Source organism: Lonchura striata, chromosome 7 (assembly GCF_046129695.1).
Source record: "Lonchura striata isolate bLonStr1 chromosome 7, bLonStr1.mat, whole genome shotgun sequence".
NCBI lineage: Eukaryota > Metazoa > Chordata > Aves > Passeriformes > Estrildidae > Lonchura > Lonchura striata.
The window spans coordinates 36,536,249-36,555,872 of record NC_134609.1 but is presented as its reverse complement, the minus strand read 5'-3'; the positions used below and the strand labels follow the sequence as shown (position 1 = coordinate 36,555,872).

Sequence of the window (19,624 nt, the reverse complement as noted above, 5' to 3'; positions counted from 1 at the left end):
GGAAGAAATAAAAATTAAATGGGATCCTGGAATGGTTTGGGTTGGAAGGGACCTTAAAACTCGTCTTATTGTCCATGGCCAGGGACACCTTCCACTATCCCAGGTTGCTCCAAGTCCCATCCAACCTGGCCTTGGACACTGCCAGGGATGGGGCATCTTCAGTTGGTCCGTTAGGGAATTTTCCGCATTTGGAAAACATCCCAGATGTTTCCAAACGGGATGTTTACCTCCAGCTCACGCGAAGGCAGCGCCCTAAGCTGGGAGACGACTTGGCCGTCCCTATGGAGCATCTCCCTCCGCGCGGGGTCCCGCTGCGGAGGGGCCGGGAGGTGGGACTGGGGGAGAGGGGCAGAGCTGGGGGGGCTCCCCGGCCGCCGGCGCATCTCGCCTTTGTTCGGGCAGCGCTGAAGCCCGGCGGCCGCGGGGCGGGGAGGGATGGGGAGGAGGGATGGTGGGAGGGAGGAAAGGAAGGAGGAAGGGCTGCCCGAAAAGGCTTTTTTTTTTTTTTAAATCTCCAAGAAAAGAACGATCCACAGGCAACGCGAGAACTTTCCCCCCCCACCCCCCACCCCTACCCCACCCCGCGTATTTAATAAGAAAACTATGTTTAAAAAATTTTAACAATTCAAAAAGATTAAATTCAAACCAGCCCGACCTCCCACCCCCTGGCTCAGACCCGGCCCCCTGCCCGCCCCACGCCGCTCGGGAGGCGGCAGAAGCGGCGGCGGCGGCGGGAGCGCCGGCGGCCCCGGCGGCGGCGGCGGGGGGAGGCGGTCGCCGGGCGCCGCCCGCCCCGCATCCCGCATCCCGCCGGCCCCGCATCCCGCCGCCGGCCCCAAATGGATTATCTGCGGCTGGTGCTCTCCTGCCTCGTCCCCCTGCACGGCTGCCTGGCCGCCGGCAGCGCCCCAGGTACGGTCGCTGCCCCGCGGGATGGGTGCCCGGGCTGGAAGGGGTGGGGGGGCCGACAGACGGCTGCGCCCCGGAGGATGGGGAGAAGGGAGAGGGAATCCGCTGGTGGGGGTTAGGTTTCAGTGGGAACTGGGGGAGATGGAGGCTGGGCGAGAAATAGCTGGCGCGTTTGGCGTGCGAGGGAACGTCAGCCCGAGTTCCTTCTGCTACGTTGGACGCACCCGCTTAAAACTACAAAGCGGAGCTGGGTCGGGACGGAAAAGCAGCCGTCGGGTTTATGGAGCCCCGGCGGTGCTCGCCAAAGGCTCCCTCGGTTGCGTCGGGCCCCGCGATGCCGGCGCCCGAGCGGGATGCTCCGTGCTCCGGCCCTTTCCCTCGCGCTGTCTCCGCAGAGCTCCTCCTGTCCGGCAAACTCAGCGAGTATGGAGTGATCGTCCCCTTCAGCACCGACTGCCGGGGTCGCTTCCTGTCGCACGTGGTGTCCGGCGACGCGGCGGCGGGGCTTGGCCAGCCCGCCTGTCCCCCGGAGCCGTCCCGGTCCCGGTGCCGGTCCCGGTGCCGGTCCCGCCGCCGCGTCCCCCGCAGCCCCGCGCCCGGGTCCCCCCCGCGCCGCCTGCTCTACTTCAACGTCACGGTGTTCGGGACGGAGCTGCATCTCCGGCTGCGGCCCAACAGCCGCCTGGTGCCGCCGGGAGCCGTGGCGGAGTGGCAGGAGGATTTCGAGGTGCTTTTCCGCGAACCCCTTCAGCAGCGGTGCCTTTTCACCGGTGACATCTCCGGGATGCCTGGAGCTGCCGTGGCCATCAGCAACTGCGACGGACTGGTAAGCTGGAGGCTGGTGGGGTGCTGTGCTGGTTTTGGTTTGTTAATTTGAGATTTTGTTAGTTTTGAGGTCAGTGTGCTAATGGGTGTGGTGGGTTTTAGTGTTGGATAATCACTAGTGTACTTACCTTTTGCTGCAAGGTAGGATTAGGAGAACGGTAAAGTAGGCTCAAAACTTTAAAAGGGTATACAGAAAAAATTATTAACAGTAACTGAAAGAAAGAGTAATAAAAATGAGAACAAAACCTTCAGAATACTTCTTTTCACAACATTTTCTTCTCACTGACAATGTAAAGAAACAAAATGTAAAATTATCACTTCCCTAAATGCCTCCCATGCAAAACTACCACAGGTGCTTTGTGCGTGCTGCCTATATTTTGGTGTGGTTTCCTCTTGAGAGATTTATCCTGGTGCCCTGAAACCCAATCTTTTGGTGATGCTATAGGTGTCTGTGCCATCTGTTGCCCTTTAGGCCTTGACAGCAGCAGGTCCCCTTTCCCCACGTGGCCCTGGGTGTAACCTACCTGCTCCATCAGAGTGGTCTGTGCACCAATATTTATTTAAAAGGCTTGGAGAAATTGCCAGTCCTGTGCCTGAGCTGCCTCCTCCCCAGATTCTGTTAACCCCACGGGCTGTGCCCAGCCTCTGGGGCAGGAACACACACTCATGGTGATACTGTTCCATCCTTGCCCACCCGTGTTTTTCCATGGGACTGCTCCAGAACTTTTCCTCTGCATTTCCCACCTCTTGAATGGTGCCGTGTGAGCTTGAGCACTTCGTGAAATCACTGTTAGCTGCAGTCTGGCTCCCACCAGGCATCTTTTTATAGGAGGGTGTCTTTTTTTTTTTTGTTTGTTTTCCTAATCACTCAGGGGCTCAGAGGCTCTTGGCTTTCTGAGCACAGGTCAGCATCAGTAACTTGCTGCCACAGCGCTTTAATTCCTTTAAATGGCTCTGTTACCTCATTATCCCCAGCATCTGCTCTGCCTGTGGGTTCCCTATCTTTGATACACTTGGGGAAGCGCTTATTTTTTAATACCCTTGGCCCGTTGCCCTTCAGATTTCCTTTGAGCCAATTTAAATCTTGTTTTAAGTGTCAGAGTTAGCTGTTTTCTCCTGGTACCACTTAAACTTTACTGCCAGGTTAGAAGAAATGCATTATTTAGTGCCTTTAAAAAAATTTTTTTTTTATGTATTTCTTTTTTAGTTACTTTATTCTGGAAGCTCCTTAAGCCAATTTTGGCCACCGGCACAAACAATCTGGCATTCCTTTCTTTTTATACAGCGCCTGATTCTATTGTACAAGCAGAAATGACAGAGCAGCACAGCTAGAAAAATGTATTTCGCCTACATATAGGAACTAAATTTTTTTAGCACATAATCCACACCTTTTGAAGCATCCTTTTGGGAATGGGCTGAGGCTGTGGACTTGCAGACATTTCTCCGGGACACGGATTGCTCTGGGACTGGCCAATCTGGGCAGGCTTAGAAGCTTTAAAGGCATTTCCTACAGACCCAGCAGGTAGTGCTGGGTCTGGAACAGAGAACAGGGCTTGAAGCGTGCAGATTCCGTGGCAGATCTTATTCCCTTTGGCATCATGAGCAGGAGGATGCTGGAGGTGCTCAGCAGCTGATCCGTGTCCTGCTGTGGCACAGCTTTGGGGATTTTCTTCCCCAGAGCCCATTGTATTGTTAGTGTCAATCCCAAGCAGGCTTTAATTTAACTTTTCCAGGCTTTCCTAGGCTTTAGCCCCAAGTTTTCCCATCTCAGCCCCTTGCACACCTTGTTGGTTTGTCATTCTTTTTGCCCTTGTTCCAGCTGGGTTAGGATGTAGCGTGTACCAGAGGATGCTTTTCCATGTGGATTTCTGCAGTCATATCCTGCCATTTGTGGATAAACCCACTCTTTTAAGCCCATATAAAGGAAGAAGTGGCTTTTCCCCCAGGACAAGGAATTTTTTTTTCTATTTTCTGCAATAAATTTATTGCTTGGTGGCCAACAAATCAATATCCTGGCATCCACCAGGAATTTCCAGAGCTGGTCTGGTGAAGGACATGAGGTTGAGAAAACAGGCAGGTGCTTGGCTCTCTTGCCTTTATGATAGAGTTGCTTTCTTTTTTCCATGGGTTTTCTGGCTTGGGCTTAAGTGAATCTGACATCTTCAGTCTGCTCAAGATCCACCTACTTTGAGGGAGCGGGGAGATCAAGAGGTTTCCCAAAATGCAGTGAAAAGATCTTGATTTAGGAAACAGAGCAAGAAATGGAACCAAAACCTGGTTGTAGGTGTGGATGGGATGGGAGGATGATGTTTATGACCTGAGAAGCAGCAGAGCATCTGGGAGGGATGTACGTGGTCAGGAACGTTGCTGATGGGCTGGAGGAAACTCTTCCATAAGCAAGGACCCTGGAATTCCTGTGAACTTTTGCTGGAAGTTGCCCACGAGCGTCGGAAGGGGACTGTAGCTTTTGCATCCCAGTATAGCACACGTGGGAGGCGCAGGGCTGCACTTGGCTGCCGGCTCCTGGCCAGAGGAAGAGCTCTGGGATGCTGTGGATGAGGGCTGTGTACACAAAGAGATTAGGCTGTGTATAAACAGAGAATGAGATTATAAATAACAGGGGGGGAGTGGAGGAGAGGAAGAAAAAAACCCCAAAACCCGATCCCAGCTCCTGAAAAAGAGAATCCACCCAAAGTCTTTCCTAAATCCATATTTAGCCATGTAGGCGAGCCGATCCTTTTTCCAGATGCCAAAGCTGCAGCACCTTCCACGGCTGCCATTCGCTGTGGGCATCCACCTGTGGGAATCTGGCCTTGCCTTTTTTGCAAGGGTGTCTCGTACCGGGGTGGGAAGGTGCTGTCACCCATAACGTAATTTCAAAGCTGATCTAAGCCCCCAAATTCCTGACTGGCAAAGCAGCGTTAGCAGAAATCTCCGCCGGCGGACACGTCTCGCTGCAGTGAAGGCATCCCACATTTTTCCCTGCTGGCTTTAGCAGCGTGTGGTCGACCTTGCTTCCTTCCTGCTTTGCTGGTTGCAGGGGTGGGTGAAGGATTATCACCCACACAGACATCATATTTGTGTGCCTGGCTTTTCCCTGGGGTGATTTGCCCTAGTGCTGCAAACCGTAGAGGCAGCGTTTTCCATCCCCCTGGCGCTGGCTTGCTTCAGATGGTGGCAGCAGATAAGCAGAACACAAAAGCCCTCAGAAAAAGTAATTAATAGGGAGCAGAGGGAGAAACAGCCCCCCAGAATGATACCCCACTGAAAAAATGATGGCTTGGTCTTTCAGGATTTTCCTTGCAGTTCCTGAGCTGTAGCATTAATTTTGGGGAGAAAAAGGGTGTGAGATGTCCCGTTAGTCATATAGATCCCTCTGGCCTCAGCTGGTGTGGGTGCTATATGGATATGAGGGCTTTTCTCCCAGGTGATAATCCCAAGTTTTGACAGTGAGATGCAAACCAGGCCCTGTTTGGGCTGAAAACCCAATTAAGTAATTAGTGCTGAGTGTGTCTTCATGTCCTCATTCCACCAGGAGCTACATTTGAGACTTGGCTCGGGTCACCTGGAAAAGCCTGACCTGTAGCCACCCCAAAAACCTCTCATCTTGGCACGAAGAGCAGGGAAAAGGAGTCAAGGAAGGCAAAGTGTTGGGGCTGAAAAGCCTGTGCTGCAGAGAAGCATGAAAATAGTGATGGAGCACCTCTGGACCATGCCTGATGCCCCTGGGTGAAGGGGGAGCACTGTTATCCATGGTGTCTGTGTTCACACTGCCTGGTTTTCTGGGAATTTTTCTCCAAATTGTGTGTAAATCTTACAAGAAATATACATACTATGCACGCAGTTGGATTTCCCCCTCCTGTTAGCTTCCCTGGTCAGGTACAGCAGCTTTATTAATTTTTCCACATCTCAGCTGTATTAATTGTCAGAATTTCCTGAACTCCTGGGGGAGTTCCTTACTCAGGGTCCTCGAGAGTCCCCCTTAGTGAGGCAGGAGTTCATCTCAGCCTTAGCCTGGGGAGGCACAGGAGAGCTGGGGAAGACACTTTACCCTCTGTGAGCTAGCAGGAGTGAGTTTGGTGTATGTTTCCCTCTTTCCAGTGGAATTCTCTTTAAAGGGCCATTTTCTAATTGGGGAGTACCTTCTCTGAGAGCTGCAGACAGCATCTCATGTTAGGAAAAACAGTGGTAATAGTTGCCCCAATTGATTTAATTTGATTTAGTATTATTAAACCAAATTAAAATCAAGGGTGGGAAGCATATGGCTAATTGATCCCTGAGGATGGGATTCAACTCTTGGAAAAAGCCCAAAAAAAACCGAGTGGAACTTTTTGGGTGGCATCTGACCTTTTCTGCTGCTTCTCTACTGTTACAACCCTCCCAAAATGCTGAAATACAACCTGAGCGGCTCCTCTTTGTGAGCAGGCAGGTTGGCGCATGCCTCTTGCAATGATGTTTTTTGGGTTGTTTTGTTTTTTTAATTTAGTTTTGTGCATGCTAGGGTGACTGCTGCAGCTTCTGTTCCATTTCTTGGGCTGCTCTGATCAGCAGAAATCCCTGTGTTGTCCCCTTTGCCGTCAGTCATCCCCGGAATCGGCAGCGCGTTGCATCCTGCCTTTGGGAGAAAGTCTGGGCTGCTTTATTCCTTGAGTCAGATATAATTAATCACGACCTGCAGAGCAGCTCAAACCCAAGTGGACTGTGGCTTGGGACCAGGCTCTTTCATGTTTTAATCCAGCCTTGCCCCGGCGCGGCGGCACAGCTTTCCTCCAGCTGCCTGACTCAGCAAGTCCCGGCTTTGGCCCTAAACCCATAAACCGGCTTTGGGGTGCCTGGTCCCAAACAGAACTCCCCGTGGCAGGGCTGGGAGGGGGTAGTGATGTCCCAGAAGAGGTCCTCCTGGGGCAGGGGCGGCTTCTGCTCCTTCTCTTATTGTATAACAAAGAACAATGTTTCAGAGCTGGAAATCAGGAGAATTTCTTCATGGAAGGGGTTGTCAGGCCCTGACGCAGCTTGTATTCCCCATCCCTGGAGGGATTGAAGAGATGTGTAAATGTGGCACTTGGGGATGTGGTTTAGTGGTGGCCTTGGCAGTGCTGGGTCAGTGGTTGAACTTGATGATCTTGGAGAGCTTTTCCAACCTAAAGGATTCCGTGTTTCTGTTCCCTGCCCCATCATTGTGGCCTCGCCCAACCATCACTGAACCTGACTGGTGGTTTGACTCCCTGGCTTGTTCTCTGCCTCATCACCACCACCCTGCCTGGTGCTCCTGGTTAAACCTGGCTGTGTTCTTCATCTCCTTGAGGAGATGAAGGGTGGGGGCACAACCCCTGGCTGCCCTGGTTTGACCTGTTCTTCCTGTGGGAAGAACCTGAGATATGTGTGTCAGGCAAGGACTTGGACTCCTCAGGAAGGAGGTATAACAAAACCAGCCAAAAGCCCACTTTGCAGTGGAGTTAAGCAGTTAATAATACCCAAGTGGAGCAGGAAATTTGGTGGAATCCAACAGAGCCATTGCCTGATGAACCCAATGGGATGTGAACACGAAGGGGACCCAAAGAGCCAGGTGGGTTTGGGAGAGCCACAGCCTCTGTCCAAAATACAGCTCTGTAAATATTTTACTTCTCTTTTATTTGATGAGACCCATTCCAACACCCCAACATGGGGACTCCAGTAGGTTTTGCTCCAAGAACAGATCCGTATGTTCTGCTGGTGCTTTCCAGGCAGCTCTTCAACAGTGGGCAGCTCTGGAGCAAGGAGCACACGTGTGCGCCATGCAGGGAGCTGGGAAGAATGCCGAGCTGGGGGGGCTGCCCGTGGGAGAGAAGCCAAATCCTGGTGATCCTTTGCCTTGCCCGAGGTCTGAGCTGGCCGGCGCTGCGGGGTGTGAGCGCTCAGGCTGATGTAAGGGGGATTTGATGGGAGCTTGGTGTTAATTAGGAGCAGGTTGGTAGTCAGGACAACATTTCCAGCGATGTTTGCCCTGTCATTCATCTTCCCTGTGTTTGGGAGGTGAAGTTGTAATGCTTTCCAGCTTCTGCTCCAACAGGATTCCCCTATGTTAATTCCCAAGTACTTCATGGGGCAGAGGGAATGGTTTCTCTTTCTTCCTTCTTGTTGCAGCTCGTAGTGTCAGTGAAATGGCAGATACCCTAAAGGCACTGTGGGAATGGAATGGGAAGGGTTCAGGGGGATTCAGGAGTGTCTTGGGAGCCCCTTCAGCCTTGTATCCCTGAGTTCAGGGTCCAGCACAACTCATGGATGAGACAGAACAGAGTTTCGTAGCCATATAAAGACACAAATTGAATTGCAGCCAGGTTGTTTTTTTTTTGTTGGTCGGTTTTTCCCTACAGTTTTTTTTCCCCATCTACAGGGGAAATTAAGGGTTTTCATAGATTAATATGGTATTAGAACCATCCTGGTGTCATGGAGTAGGATCACAACAAGATTATTTGGGATGCCTTTCCCCTTTGTGCATGCTTGTGCATGCGTCAATCTTTAACAAGTATACTGAGTGCGTGTGTCCCCCTACACTTATATAAAACCACATAATTTTTCTCCACTTTTCCTTGTTTCTTTGTGGAATCCAGGCTGGCCTGATTCGGACAGACAGCAACGAGTTTTTCATTGAGCCCCTGGAGAGGGGCCAGCAGGACACAGAGGAGCACGGGAGGGCCCACGTGGTCTATCGGCGCTCAGCCATCCGGCAGGATGGCGCCGAGCCGCGCCACGACCTCCATCCTGAAGGTAGGGGCTGCTGGAATCCAGTCTTTCCCAGCAACTGGTAATAAATATTTCACGTGGGGAGAGGATTTCTCCTCCCACGAGCCCTTGTGCAGCTCAGTTTAACTGCTAAAGTCAAGAAGAAGGACAGGAAATGCTGAGCTGGAGGCGCTGCAGTCTTGCTTTGATCACCTGTGTTGTGAGAATGTTGAGGCACTGGAAGTTGTTGTCCAGAGAAGTTGTGGACAACTTGAAACACTCTGAAAGTGTCCAAGGCCAGGCTGGATGAGGCTTGGAGCAACCTGGGCTAGTGGAAGGTGTCCCTGCCCATGGTAGGGTCTGGAACAGGATGATCTCTAAGGTCCCTTCCAACTCAAACCATTCTGTGATGATTCTATGAAACGTGGCCTTGATTTAACTTTTTCACTGATCATAGAATCATTTAGTATGGAAAAAACCTTTAAGGTTCTCGAGTCCAATCATTAACATGTCTTTTAGTGTTGGTCTTCACAGTTCAGAGCCATTTCCCCACCACAGAGTGAGCTGGACCAGCAACCAGCTGGAGCTCAATATCCCGTTAGAGTCAAATCTTGTATCTGGTTTTCTACTGAATTTCTACTTCTGTGGAGCGTCACCCTAGTGTCAGATCACCTCAAAGGCTCTTTCTTTTCCTGCCCAGTGCCCGGCGTGCAGGTGGGTGAGCTCCCAAATTCCCTGGAGCTGATGGCGGGGCGGCTGGGGGACGCGGAGCGCAAGCGGCGCCACGCCAGGAAGGATGACTACAACATCGAGGTGCTGCTGGCCGTGGATGACTCCATCGTGCGCTTCCATGGCAAGGAGCACGTCCAGAACTACGTCCTCACCCTCATGAACATAGTAAGGCTCAGCTCTGGGCGATGGGGATCCCACCCATCCCTGGGTTTCGTGCTCTTCTGATGCTGCAAATTTGTTGTCCTGGGTAAAGAAATGGGTTTGGGAGGGGGAGCAGTGCTGCAGGAAGGGCTGTGCCTTCACACAGCTGGCTCTGGTGTTTAATAGCTGTGGGAATTGGAGGGATGGAAAGCAGAGCCCTTTGTTCAGACCCAATGGCAGGGTCTGGCATGTTGGCGCTGTCACTGTCTGTCACCTGAGTCCAGAGGTTTCTCCTGGCTGAGAATGTTTCCTCCTCATCACTGAAGTCTCAGCAAATGCTAGAGAAGAGAATGGTCATGGCTTCCTTAGTTAGAAATTACGATAGCTGTAATTTGTTTTGCAGTGATTATGTTCATGATTTATTCTGAATACTATTTGTTCATAGAGAAAATATTTTTATAGCTTTCTAGAAGCTTTTTGGAAACCTGTGCACCTGGATAACCATTCAGGATATGTTTGAAAAGGAGTTTAGAGCAGCTTTACAGTTCCTGCACCCTTCCTCACTCCGAGGCACTGGGCAGCCTGTGCTGGTTCCCCTTTTATTCCTTTCTAAGATAAAAACATCCATATTCCCTGAGTCCTGAGAGATGTGGAAGGATCAATATTTATTCATCCAGTCATCTTGGGGGAGGTTTGCTCTTCCAGCACCTGAATGTCTGCAAATAAGGTCTATGCTCAAGGATCTCTTTCTCTCTCCCAGTTTTGTTTTGTTTTCCATGCTTTATCCTCACCTCTATTTATTTATTTTTCTTTAAGTGTTCTTTGACACAGTGGTGAAAAATGTTCAAAAAGCTCCACCAGCTCTGGAATGGCCAGGTTATAAAGATGCTTTTGGGTGCTTGGTTGTTGGTTTGGGCATTATTTCTGCCATATGGCTGGCAACGAAGGGGAAATGATAAACATGGTGGGGAAGGATTTGTGGCATTAAGGGTGATGGGGTGAAGGATGAGTGAAGTGGCTGGTCCTGAATAGGGAAAATGGTGAGGAAGCACACATCTTCATCACAATGTTTTATTCTCTGGCACGTTATCCCAATGCCTGTCGTCTGATGCTCTCAGCATCCCTTAAATTCACTTTCCAAGCATTTCTCCCCTTGGTGTATTAAATCCTCCTGCTGGGGGAAGCCACAGAGTTCCCTGCTCTGCTCTCTGGCTCTTCCCACGTTACGGGGGTCGGAGATGAGGTCATTTTTCCTTTCCGATCCCGGGCGGGGGGAAGGGGGCCCGGGATGGCCAGTTTGAGCGCCCGGGAATTGTCGGCTCTAATCAAAAGGTCGGTTTCAGGCGCATTTCATGGTTCCTACCCCGCGGACAGGACTTTTCAGGGAGTGAATGCGCGGGATGCTGCGCTGGGAGAAGGGAGGACCCGCTGCCTATTCAATTAAAGGCAGCGCTGGAGACTTTAATGGAGAGGAGGGGGGGAGCCCCAGGATAATACAGGCAACAAATACTTCTCCCCAAGTATTATTTCCTTCTATATATTCTCCCCCCACCCACCCACCCCCTTCCCCTTCTTTCTTTCTGGCTTTTAGTGCGTTCTCTTTCCAGCTTTGCCGTGACCTCCGTCCGCCTCCTCTTCCCTTGGCGCCGCCTCGTTTCCTTAGCGGCTCAAATTGCCTTAAAACACCCGATTCAGCAGAAAAAAAGAGTCCTGCTTTCTGGCCTGGGTGGCAGAGGGAGGGAGAGAGGAGGATGCTGGGGGGCTGGCGGGGAGGAGCCTGCTGGGACCACACAGCTGAACATTAATCCCATTAGATGGAGGCAAAGGGAAGAAGGATGAGAGGCTTGGCCAGCCCTCTAACAACGAAAGGACTTAACGAGCTGGGCTGGAGTACGTCAGGGAGCCAACTGGGAAAGTTTCCTGTCTAGGAGCTCTCTTATCAAGATATATCCCAAGGAAAGAGGGCAACGAGTTTGGAAGCAACGATAAACTTCCCTGGCTTTTCCTGAGGTCTCCGCTGAGTGCCGAGGGAGCAGTGGGACATGAATCCCTTCCCAGCGCTGCTGTAGGTAGGGTCCCGGGGCTCTTCCCAAGACACAAAACCCTTTATTAGGAACTCAGTGTCGGCTGAAGCTTGGTGATAAATGATTTGTCACGGAGGAGGTTTTTCATGAAAAGAAACAAACCCTGCAGCCCTTATTTCATTGCCAGAAATGTGGATGCTTTTCAGTAAAGGGCTCTGTGTCCATCCCAGGGAACTGAAATGAGGATGACTGCTCCTTTTGTGCACCTAAGAGCTTCCCTGCAGGCAGGCTGCCTTCCCTGCTAGCTTCCAGCCTGCATTCCCAGCCTGCCCTTTCCTTCTTGGCTCAGATGCTGCCCAGGAATTTGGGGTCAGGTTGGAGCGAGTGGGAAAGGCACAACTGCCCCTCTGCCATCAGTTGCTGAGTGTATCTCTGCTCTGAGCTGGGCATTGCTGTGTCCACCTAACCAAAAACTGGTCTGTTGGGCTCTTGGGATGAATGTTTGGTGATGTGGTGGCTCTGCAAAGCTCTCTTGCTTGCTGCCTGTGGCAGGGATTGTGATGTTGTTAGAAGGAAAATTTGGATCCCACAGCCATGGTGGCTGCTGAGATCAAGGGCTGGGAACCAGGAGGGGATCCAGCACCCTGGAAAAGGAAGAGGAGAGGAAATATTCAGTGTTTGGCTCTGCTTTCCAGTCTCTTGCTTTCAGGGAGTTGGGCTTCTTGGTTTTCTCCACAAGACTTCCCACTGCTCATCCCTGATCCTTCAAGTCTTAGGGTGGCTCCACTTGGAGGGGAGAAGCCAAGCTATGGCTATGTTAAACCTGGCCCTGGCCTCAATTGGGTTCCTGGGCTTTTGTCTGATATTGCCCATGATTTGGCTAAGGATGCAAAGGTTCTTGGTGTTTTCTCATTGTTTCGGGTTACTAGGGAAACCCTATGAGTCAGAGCCCTCTCCAGGCTGGGACTTGCCTGGCTCCAGCTGAAATTATTGTTCCCAAGGGCAGAGCAACAAAGAGTGCTACTGAGACCCCACAGAAGAGAAGGTTTGGGAACAAAAATTAAACCTTCAGCTTTAATTTTAACCTGTGTGTGTTTTTTTCTTAGGTGAGGGGTTTATGAGCCACTTCCTTGCTAACTGATATTAACAAAAATACCTCTGATATTTCTCATGCGTCCATGCACTTTTCCCTGTATAGAGAATGTATGTTATGTGTATGTTTGGGACAACATGCCTTGTTCTTTAGAGTGCTCTGATCAAATCTAGACTTGCTCTGCAGAACAAGTCTCCCCTTCCTCTGTTCCTCCCCACAGATAATGTGGGTCAGCCCTCACAGAGGTGAAGGTGACACTGTGCATTATGCAAGCTTAAAAATGCACTAAGGGGGATTTTCCCCTCCCTTCCTAACCCCCCAGTCCCAGCAAAGAGGTTCAGAGTGAATCCACCGGCATGAAAACCGAGCGAGGGAATAAAAGAAAGGAGTTTGAAGATGACTTGGCTGTTCCGAGTAAGCGATCCTGGCATTTTGAAATGTCAGCTATTCTGCTGGTTTGGCAAATTCTTCTTGTGTCTCTCCCTTTGTTTTCTTTCCCTGAAGAACAGCGAGGTCTAGACCTCACTGCCAGTGCGGTTTTGCTGTCGGGATCGTGCGTCTGGGGCTGCAGACTCGGGGCTGGCCAGAGGTTTGCAGGGATTTAGGGAGGCAGCCTGCCCTGCTCCCAGGTTGTAACATTCCTTTCACCATAAAGCAATGCCACTGCCTCCTTGCTGTTGCAGGGTTTGGGGGGAGTCCTATGGGGTAGTTGTTCCTGCTGGTTTGTCCTTAAATTACAGTGAGCCTTAAGGGCTGGGCTGTTTATAGGTGGGAAGATTCCATTTTAAATGAAAGAGGAGAGCATTTCTTCCCAGTTGATGGTATGAAGCAGGCTGAGCATGGATGAGAGGGATAAGATCTTTATCCCATGGCTTCAGGGATATTTTTTTTTCATATAAAAATAAGTATTTTTTACTGGAGCCCTTTGCTGAACAGATATTTTTGGGGAAGGGGTTTTTCTGAAGACACTGACTTGCTTAATGGCATGTGCAGAGGGCAGGGGGAGTTGTGCCAAGCCTGAAAACTGCTCTCCAGGTGAATTTCCATTTCCAAGGTGATGCTCAATCCCTGCAGTTCCATCGCCACTTCTTCCACAGGCACTGGAGCACTTGGGGCCCTGCTGATGTTCCCCCCTGCCCCAAAATTTGGGGCCTGCAGGGTTGCAGCCCTTGCAGCAGCCAGCACTAAGTCCTTTTGATATGATTCTTTCCCCCCTCCCAATCAGTAATTTATATCTGGCTGTGAAGGGAAGTCTGTAGCCTTGGGCAGTTTGGTTCCACATCTGCTTTCTGAATTAACCTTAAAGGTTGCTGCTGAGCTGGTATCATTTAGGTGCAGATCCCTGCCTAAACCCTGGACTAAACAGGGGCTGGGCTTTAGGTTAACTCTTCATTTCAGAGGCTGAAATGGAGTCCCAGGGAGGGCTGAAATGGAGTACCACACTGAGGGAATACCAGGCGAGCTGGAGGAGAATGGATTTAGCACTGCTTTATAAGGAAGATTTATGGAATTAAATCCCATCTTGGAATAATACAGCAGGATCTACTGAGCATCCTGCCAAAATATCCTGTGCACCTGGGAAGGGAGAGGTCTGTGCTGCTCCACGTGATGCTCCCAGTCACAGCAAGGTCAGGTTGTGGCTGGTTGGGAGGTCCCTAAGGCAGGAACATGGTTCATCCTGATGGATTGAGGGGTCCTCAGGAGCAGGCAGCAAGCAGCAGAGCACTGGTGGATGACCATAAAATCCTAAAATCATGGAATGGTTTGGAAGGTACATGAAAGCTCATCCCATTCCTACCCCCTGCTATTTGCAGGGACACCTTCAACCATCCCAGGTTGGTCCAAGCTCAGTCAAACCTGACCTTGGACACTTCCAGGAATAGGGCAGCCACAGTTTCTCTGGGCAGCCTGTGCCAGGGCCTCACCTCCCTGAGTTCCTTCCCAGTATCCCATCTTACCCTACCCTCTCTCAGTCTGGAGCTCCAGCTTCTGACAAGTGCTGGGGGTGAAGGAAAATGTGTGATGGTTTGGTAAAGTGAAGGAAATGGTTGTGTTTCCTGTCCTGTTCCCCACACCACCCCCCAGGTCCAGCTCTGCATCTCTTCAAGCATGGTTTTAATTTTTCCCTCTCTCCCTGCTTTCCCACCCTGCCATATTACCAATATTTTTGTAATCAAACTAATGACGTGGGATTGTTCCCGAATGCCAAAGCCTCCTCCATCCTAAAACCCAGCCTGACATCCCTGGGGAGTTGCAGCTCCTTGCTGGGCTGGATCCTTCATACCTCAGTGGGTCTGGAGGCCTGAGTAATGTTTGCAGCTGCAACACTGCATGACCTTCCACCCTTCTGTGCACATCCCCAAAAAAATAGGGTTGGGATCAGAAAAAATCCATCATATTCTCATTATTCGTACAAAAAGGAGAGGGTGAAGGAGCAACTCGCCCACAGAAAGTAGGGATGAACTGAGGGTGGGTTGACCAGTGAGTTATTTTTCCACACTGATAGATAAAATACCCCGCGGCTCTTGCAGCTTCTACATCCAAAGGGATGCATTAATGAGGAGGGACTGGAAGTTTATTGATTAGTTTTAATTTTTTTATAATTGATTTTGCTGCATTCAAGGCTCAGGATCTGCATTACCTCTCTGCATGGCTCGGAGGCATCCCATGGGAGTATTGGTTGTCACAGGGAAAAGGTTAACACTGGGTTTTTGGGTTTAAAACTGGCCTGAGTGGGTATTTCAAATGGAATCCCAGGCTGGAAAATGGGGGGCTTGTAAAACACTGGGGAGAGGCTGACATGGACTTGGGCAGCGGTAAAAGGGTAGTTGTTACCCAGCCTTTGATGTAAAATTGAAAAACACCAAAGGCATGGAGGAAAAAATAGAAAAGATCAATAAATCTGACTTTATAACCTTCATCTAGTCTGGAAGGCTAGAACTGAGGCAAATTAGTCCCCCTTTTGGCAAAGCTTGAAAAGTATATTTTAATTAAAACATGAATTCTAGTCAATATTAAAAATTGTCTTAGTTCAGTCTCTTCAACTTCTGCAGTGAGCCCCCATTTGTGGAACTGTTCATTTGCGAAGCTTTTTAGGAAAAAGAAAGCCCCATTCTCAGAAATCAGGGTGTGTTTCTTCCCTGGGCTGTGTTTTCCCACGTGCTTTGCAGGAGGTGCAGGGTCTCACGTGGGTTTGTGGTTGCCCACTCCATGCCTCTCTCCATGTCACTGGGCTCAGCTCTCAGAGACATTTCCCATCTGGGTGTCCTACTCTCTTGGTAGCATTTAGGAGTAGAATTTGTTTATTCATCCTGGAGGTGCAGAAGGAAGAGGTTGTATCTGGTTATTTCCTTTGCAAGGTCATTTTTAATAGCCGAGGATGGTACAAATCTCACTGACTCATGAGCCCTCCCTGTTCTCTTCATTGTGTTGCCTTCTCCTGAGATTTCTGGAGCCATAGGTCAGATTTGACTCACTGATGTGACTGAGGAAAGCCCTGGCTTTGGGGAGAGGCAAAGTATTGTATCAAAAAGCTGATTTTCCTTTGGATGCTGGAGTCTGGAGCATTTCCATCCCTCTGAAGGATTCATATTCTAAAGAGGCAATGGGTCATTGAGAAATGAGGTGCGGGAAATACAGCCCTTGATGGAAATGGGTGATGTCATTGACCATCTGAGCCATTCCTGGGGAAATTTTGGCTTATTCCAACTTGGCTTGTTGGCTCTGTGCTTGTTACACGTGGGAAAATGGGGGAAAAAATCCTCCCTGCAGTGGGAGGAGAGAGATGAGATCTTTGCACCTGGTCTTGGAAAGCCTGGAAGGGTGTGGAACGTGGGAGCATGGAGGACAGGAGGGGCTTGAGAGCTAGGATAGCCTTAACTTCTTCCCTGTTGGATTTCCCTCCCTTCCTCAGGTGGATGAAATTTATCATGACGAGTCGCTGGGCATCCACATCAACATCGTGCTGGTCAGGATGATCATGGTGGGATATCGTCAGGTAAGTCCAGCAGGAGATGCTCTAATGTTTATTTAGCACTTGGGTAAGCCCAGCCTTGGGAAAACGTGGCAGTTATCGGAGCCCAAATGACAACTGTGCTGAGCAGAGGTTAATTTGAACCTTCCTTAGCCTGGTTTTTGGGGGCTGAGGGCCTGGATACGAGGCCCTCAGGGTGGCTGTGATCTTCTGTTGTGTGCTTGCTCTGGGATGTGGGGAAAACCACAGAGTCCTCCTCAGAGCTCTCTAGATGATGGAGTAAAGGTGGCTTCCCACACTGAGAGGATCTGGACATCAGTGAGGAAAAGCTGATGCTGAGATCTCCTTGCCTGTCTCCCTGGCTGTCCTGTAGCTTTCGTGTGGCTTGGGCATGGCCAGGAAAAGCATGGGAAACTTTCCTGAGAAGTTTTCCTGTGGTTTCTCAGGCTGCACTTATTTTTTAAGGTGTGTTCAAGCACAACAGCCAGATTTTTTTTAAAACAATGTGATTTTCTGTACTTTTTTGGGGCAAGCCCCTGTCCCACAGGAAGTGATTTAGCAAGGGTGTTAATGACTCAACATAGTGATGTCTGTGTGTGTGTGTGATCCACAAATAGGACAGGTTAGGTCTTGGGAAAAAACTTCCTTATTATAGAAATATGCTTGGCTGGCAGAAACTCAACACATCCTGGAGATCCAGGGATGGTTCTGAGGAGCAGGGATAAGGATGAAGGCTGGCCCATTTTTGGAGGCTTCCATGGGACCAGGAACATCATCTCTAGCTGAGAAAGCCAACAATCCGTTTGGCTTCATCCCAGTGACTGGGCTAGGGGTTGGTCTGAGGAGGGGAAGGGATTTGGAGCTGTGGTGATACAGCAGGGTGGGAACTGCCAGGCTCTGTTCGGGATGATTTATTCTCCCCAAAGCCAGTGCTGGAGGCGGCTGCTTTGTCCAGCTACATCATTTCTTAGGTTCAGGGGACGATAATAAGGAGCAGATATTTCAATCCAGGCGCTCGCTGTTTCGATCTGATGCTTCCTGGGCGATTCCTCCTGCAGCTTCTTACCTCCCACTTGGGCTAACCCCTGCTTAGCCCCCAGGGGAAGGGCAGTGCGTGTCCCTGCCCTCCCCAGCAGCAGTTTCCCATTTCTCCGCAGTCGGTCAGCCTGATCGAGCGGGGTAACCCGTCGCGGAGCCTGGAGCAGGTGTGCCGCTGGGCGCACTCGCAGCAGCGCCCCGACCCCCAGCACGCCGAGTACCACGACCACGCCATCTTCCTCACCAGGCAAGATTTTGGGCCCGCAGGTATGCAAGGTACTGTATTTGTCTCGATCAGGTATGTGCAGTTTGTCGGGGGCGGGGGGGAAAGCCAGCGAGGGGTGAGAGGATTTTCTTGCAATCACAGTCTGTTTCTTGGCCAGCAAGGTCCAGAAAAAGGTTATAAAAATCGGTATTTTTTTTCTTCACATGATGAAGAAGAGAGAGACAGAGAATTAAACCAGAGCATCAGGCTGAATGGATAAAATATCTTTATTTATTTATTCCCTTGCTCTTTGATTTCATTTACCAGTCCTCCCCTTGGCCCAAAACACCTTAAAAATACAAAAATAAGATAAAAAAAGAGATGAAATAACACAGAAGCCCCACAGAATCAATCAACTTATTCTGTCCTCTGGAGGACTTTAAAGCCTATTTTTATATCGATTTATTTCTTGGATATGGGAGCATTCAATAATCCCTGGGCAAAAGAGGAAATTTTACTGCAGTAATCTCTCACCCTCTTGGTGCAGAGATTGTGCTGGTGTGGTCTGAGAAGTTGGAGGCCTTGCTAATAAAAATTTTCAGGAAAATCTTCTGGTGTTTCATGGCTCCATTAGGAAAACAGGTGCTTTGGTGTTACCAGGAGAGATGACTTTTCCCAGTTCTGAGCCTGCTTGCTTCCAAATTCCCATCTCCTCCTTTTCACGCTGCTGGCCAGGTCTGGATTTCCGTCAGGTGGCTCCGTTCGATGCTGTGAGTGGGGTGGGTATTGTCACCCTGATCTATAGCACAAATCCTCCAGGTGTGCACAGGAGGAAGGAAGGGTGAAGAAGGAAACCTGTCCTAACTTGGATTACCTCCCTGAGAAGGATCTTCCTCAGCAGGAGATGAACCTCAGGAGAAATCCAGCTGGAAACCCTCCTCAATGTGCCTGTGGCCACCAAATAGCAGACCTTGGGTTGTGCCAAGCTGGTGACCTTATCTCTGCCCTGGTCTCCTTATCCAGAGTCACACGGGTGAAATACCAGCTTTTGTTTCGTTTTTCTAGATCCTTCCTGGCAAAGTGACTGTGTCCAAAGGCATTGGTGAGAGGACCTTTTTTGGCAGAAGGGGGAGACTCCCTAGGCTGCTCCTTGGTGGGAAGGAGTCATGAGAGCAGTGGAGTAGCCCTGCTCTAGGGGTGCTCCTTCCAGCAGCTCCTTCCCTTTTTCCCTACGGATCTGGCTCTTTGCTTGTCACACATCTCCAGGACTTTCTGTGGAAGTCCCCACGTCCTTGTCTGGCTGTGCTGCATGGCACAAGGTGCTTCTCATCCACTGGGAATTTCCTTCTGATTGGGCTGCTGGAATAGTAACACTGTGCTTGCTCTTGCCTGTTTTCCCCAAAACAAAATCCTTGTGGATCCCCAATGCCCTGTTAAGCTTGGGGATGTGTGGAATGAAGAACAAGAGCGTGGCACCAAATTATCCCAAATATGCCCTCTGAAGAGAAAAGCAGTGGAGAGATGGGTTGTAATGGGTTATTAATTGCTGCTGTAGAGGTCTTGTCCCTCTGCAGTGAGTGGCACAGAGGGGTATTCTGGCCTGGCCTGAAGGATGCTTGTTCTCAGAATTAAATATTTTCCAGGTAGTTGCTTCTTCCTATTGTTCTCCTGTGGAGAACCTTTTATACTCCTTCCAATTCTTACTGGGGTCTTCCTTACAAAAAACTTGCCTTTGTGAGCATCCACCTTTTCATATTCCTTTGTCCCATCTCCCAACCACAGCTTCCTTGGTTGGGAATTTATCCAGTTTTCATCCTAGACAAAATAAATTTGCCCTCCCCTTGTAGAGAAAGTTTCCCACAACTTTATTCTTTCTTGTGGAAAGTTTCATGGGGGTAAAAAAATATTTTCAAATTATTTATCCAGGACTTGATTTATTACTCTATGGTTAAGCCCCATTATGGGAGTGACTTGGTGTGGAT

General features: G+C 50.0%; 1 protein-coding gene across 1 annotated transcript in view; it reads left to right on the top strand.

The window, feature by feature from the left end:
* Nucleotides 1–839: 839 nt before the first annotated feature.
* Nucleotides 840–19,624, top strand: part of ADAMTS14 (ADAM metallopeptidase with thrombospondin type 1 motif 14) — a 28,425-nt gene continuing 9,640 nt past the window's right edge. The window contains exons 1-6 of the mRNA XM_031505128.2: nt 840–912; nt 1,305–1,735; nt 8,325–8,481; nt 9,137–9,333; nt 16,340–16,423; nt 17,557–17,713. Of these exons, the coding sequence (XP_031360988.2) occupies nt 840–912; nt 1,305–1,735; nt 8,325–8,481; nt 9,137–9,333; nt 16,340–16,423; nt 17,557–17,713 (1,099 nt within the window). The remainder of the gene's footprint in view (nt 913–1,304; nt 1,736–8,324; nt 8,482–9,136; nt 9,334–16,339; nt 16,424–17,556; nt 17,714–19,624) is intronic.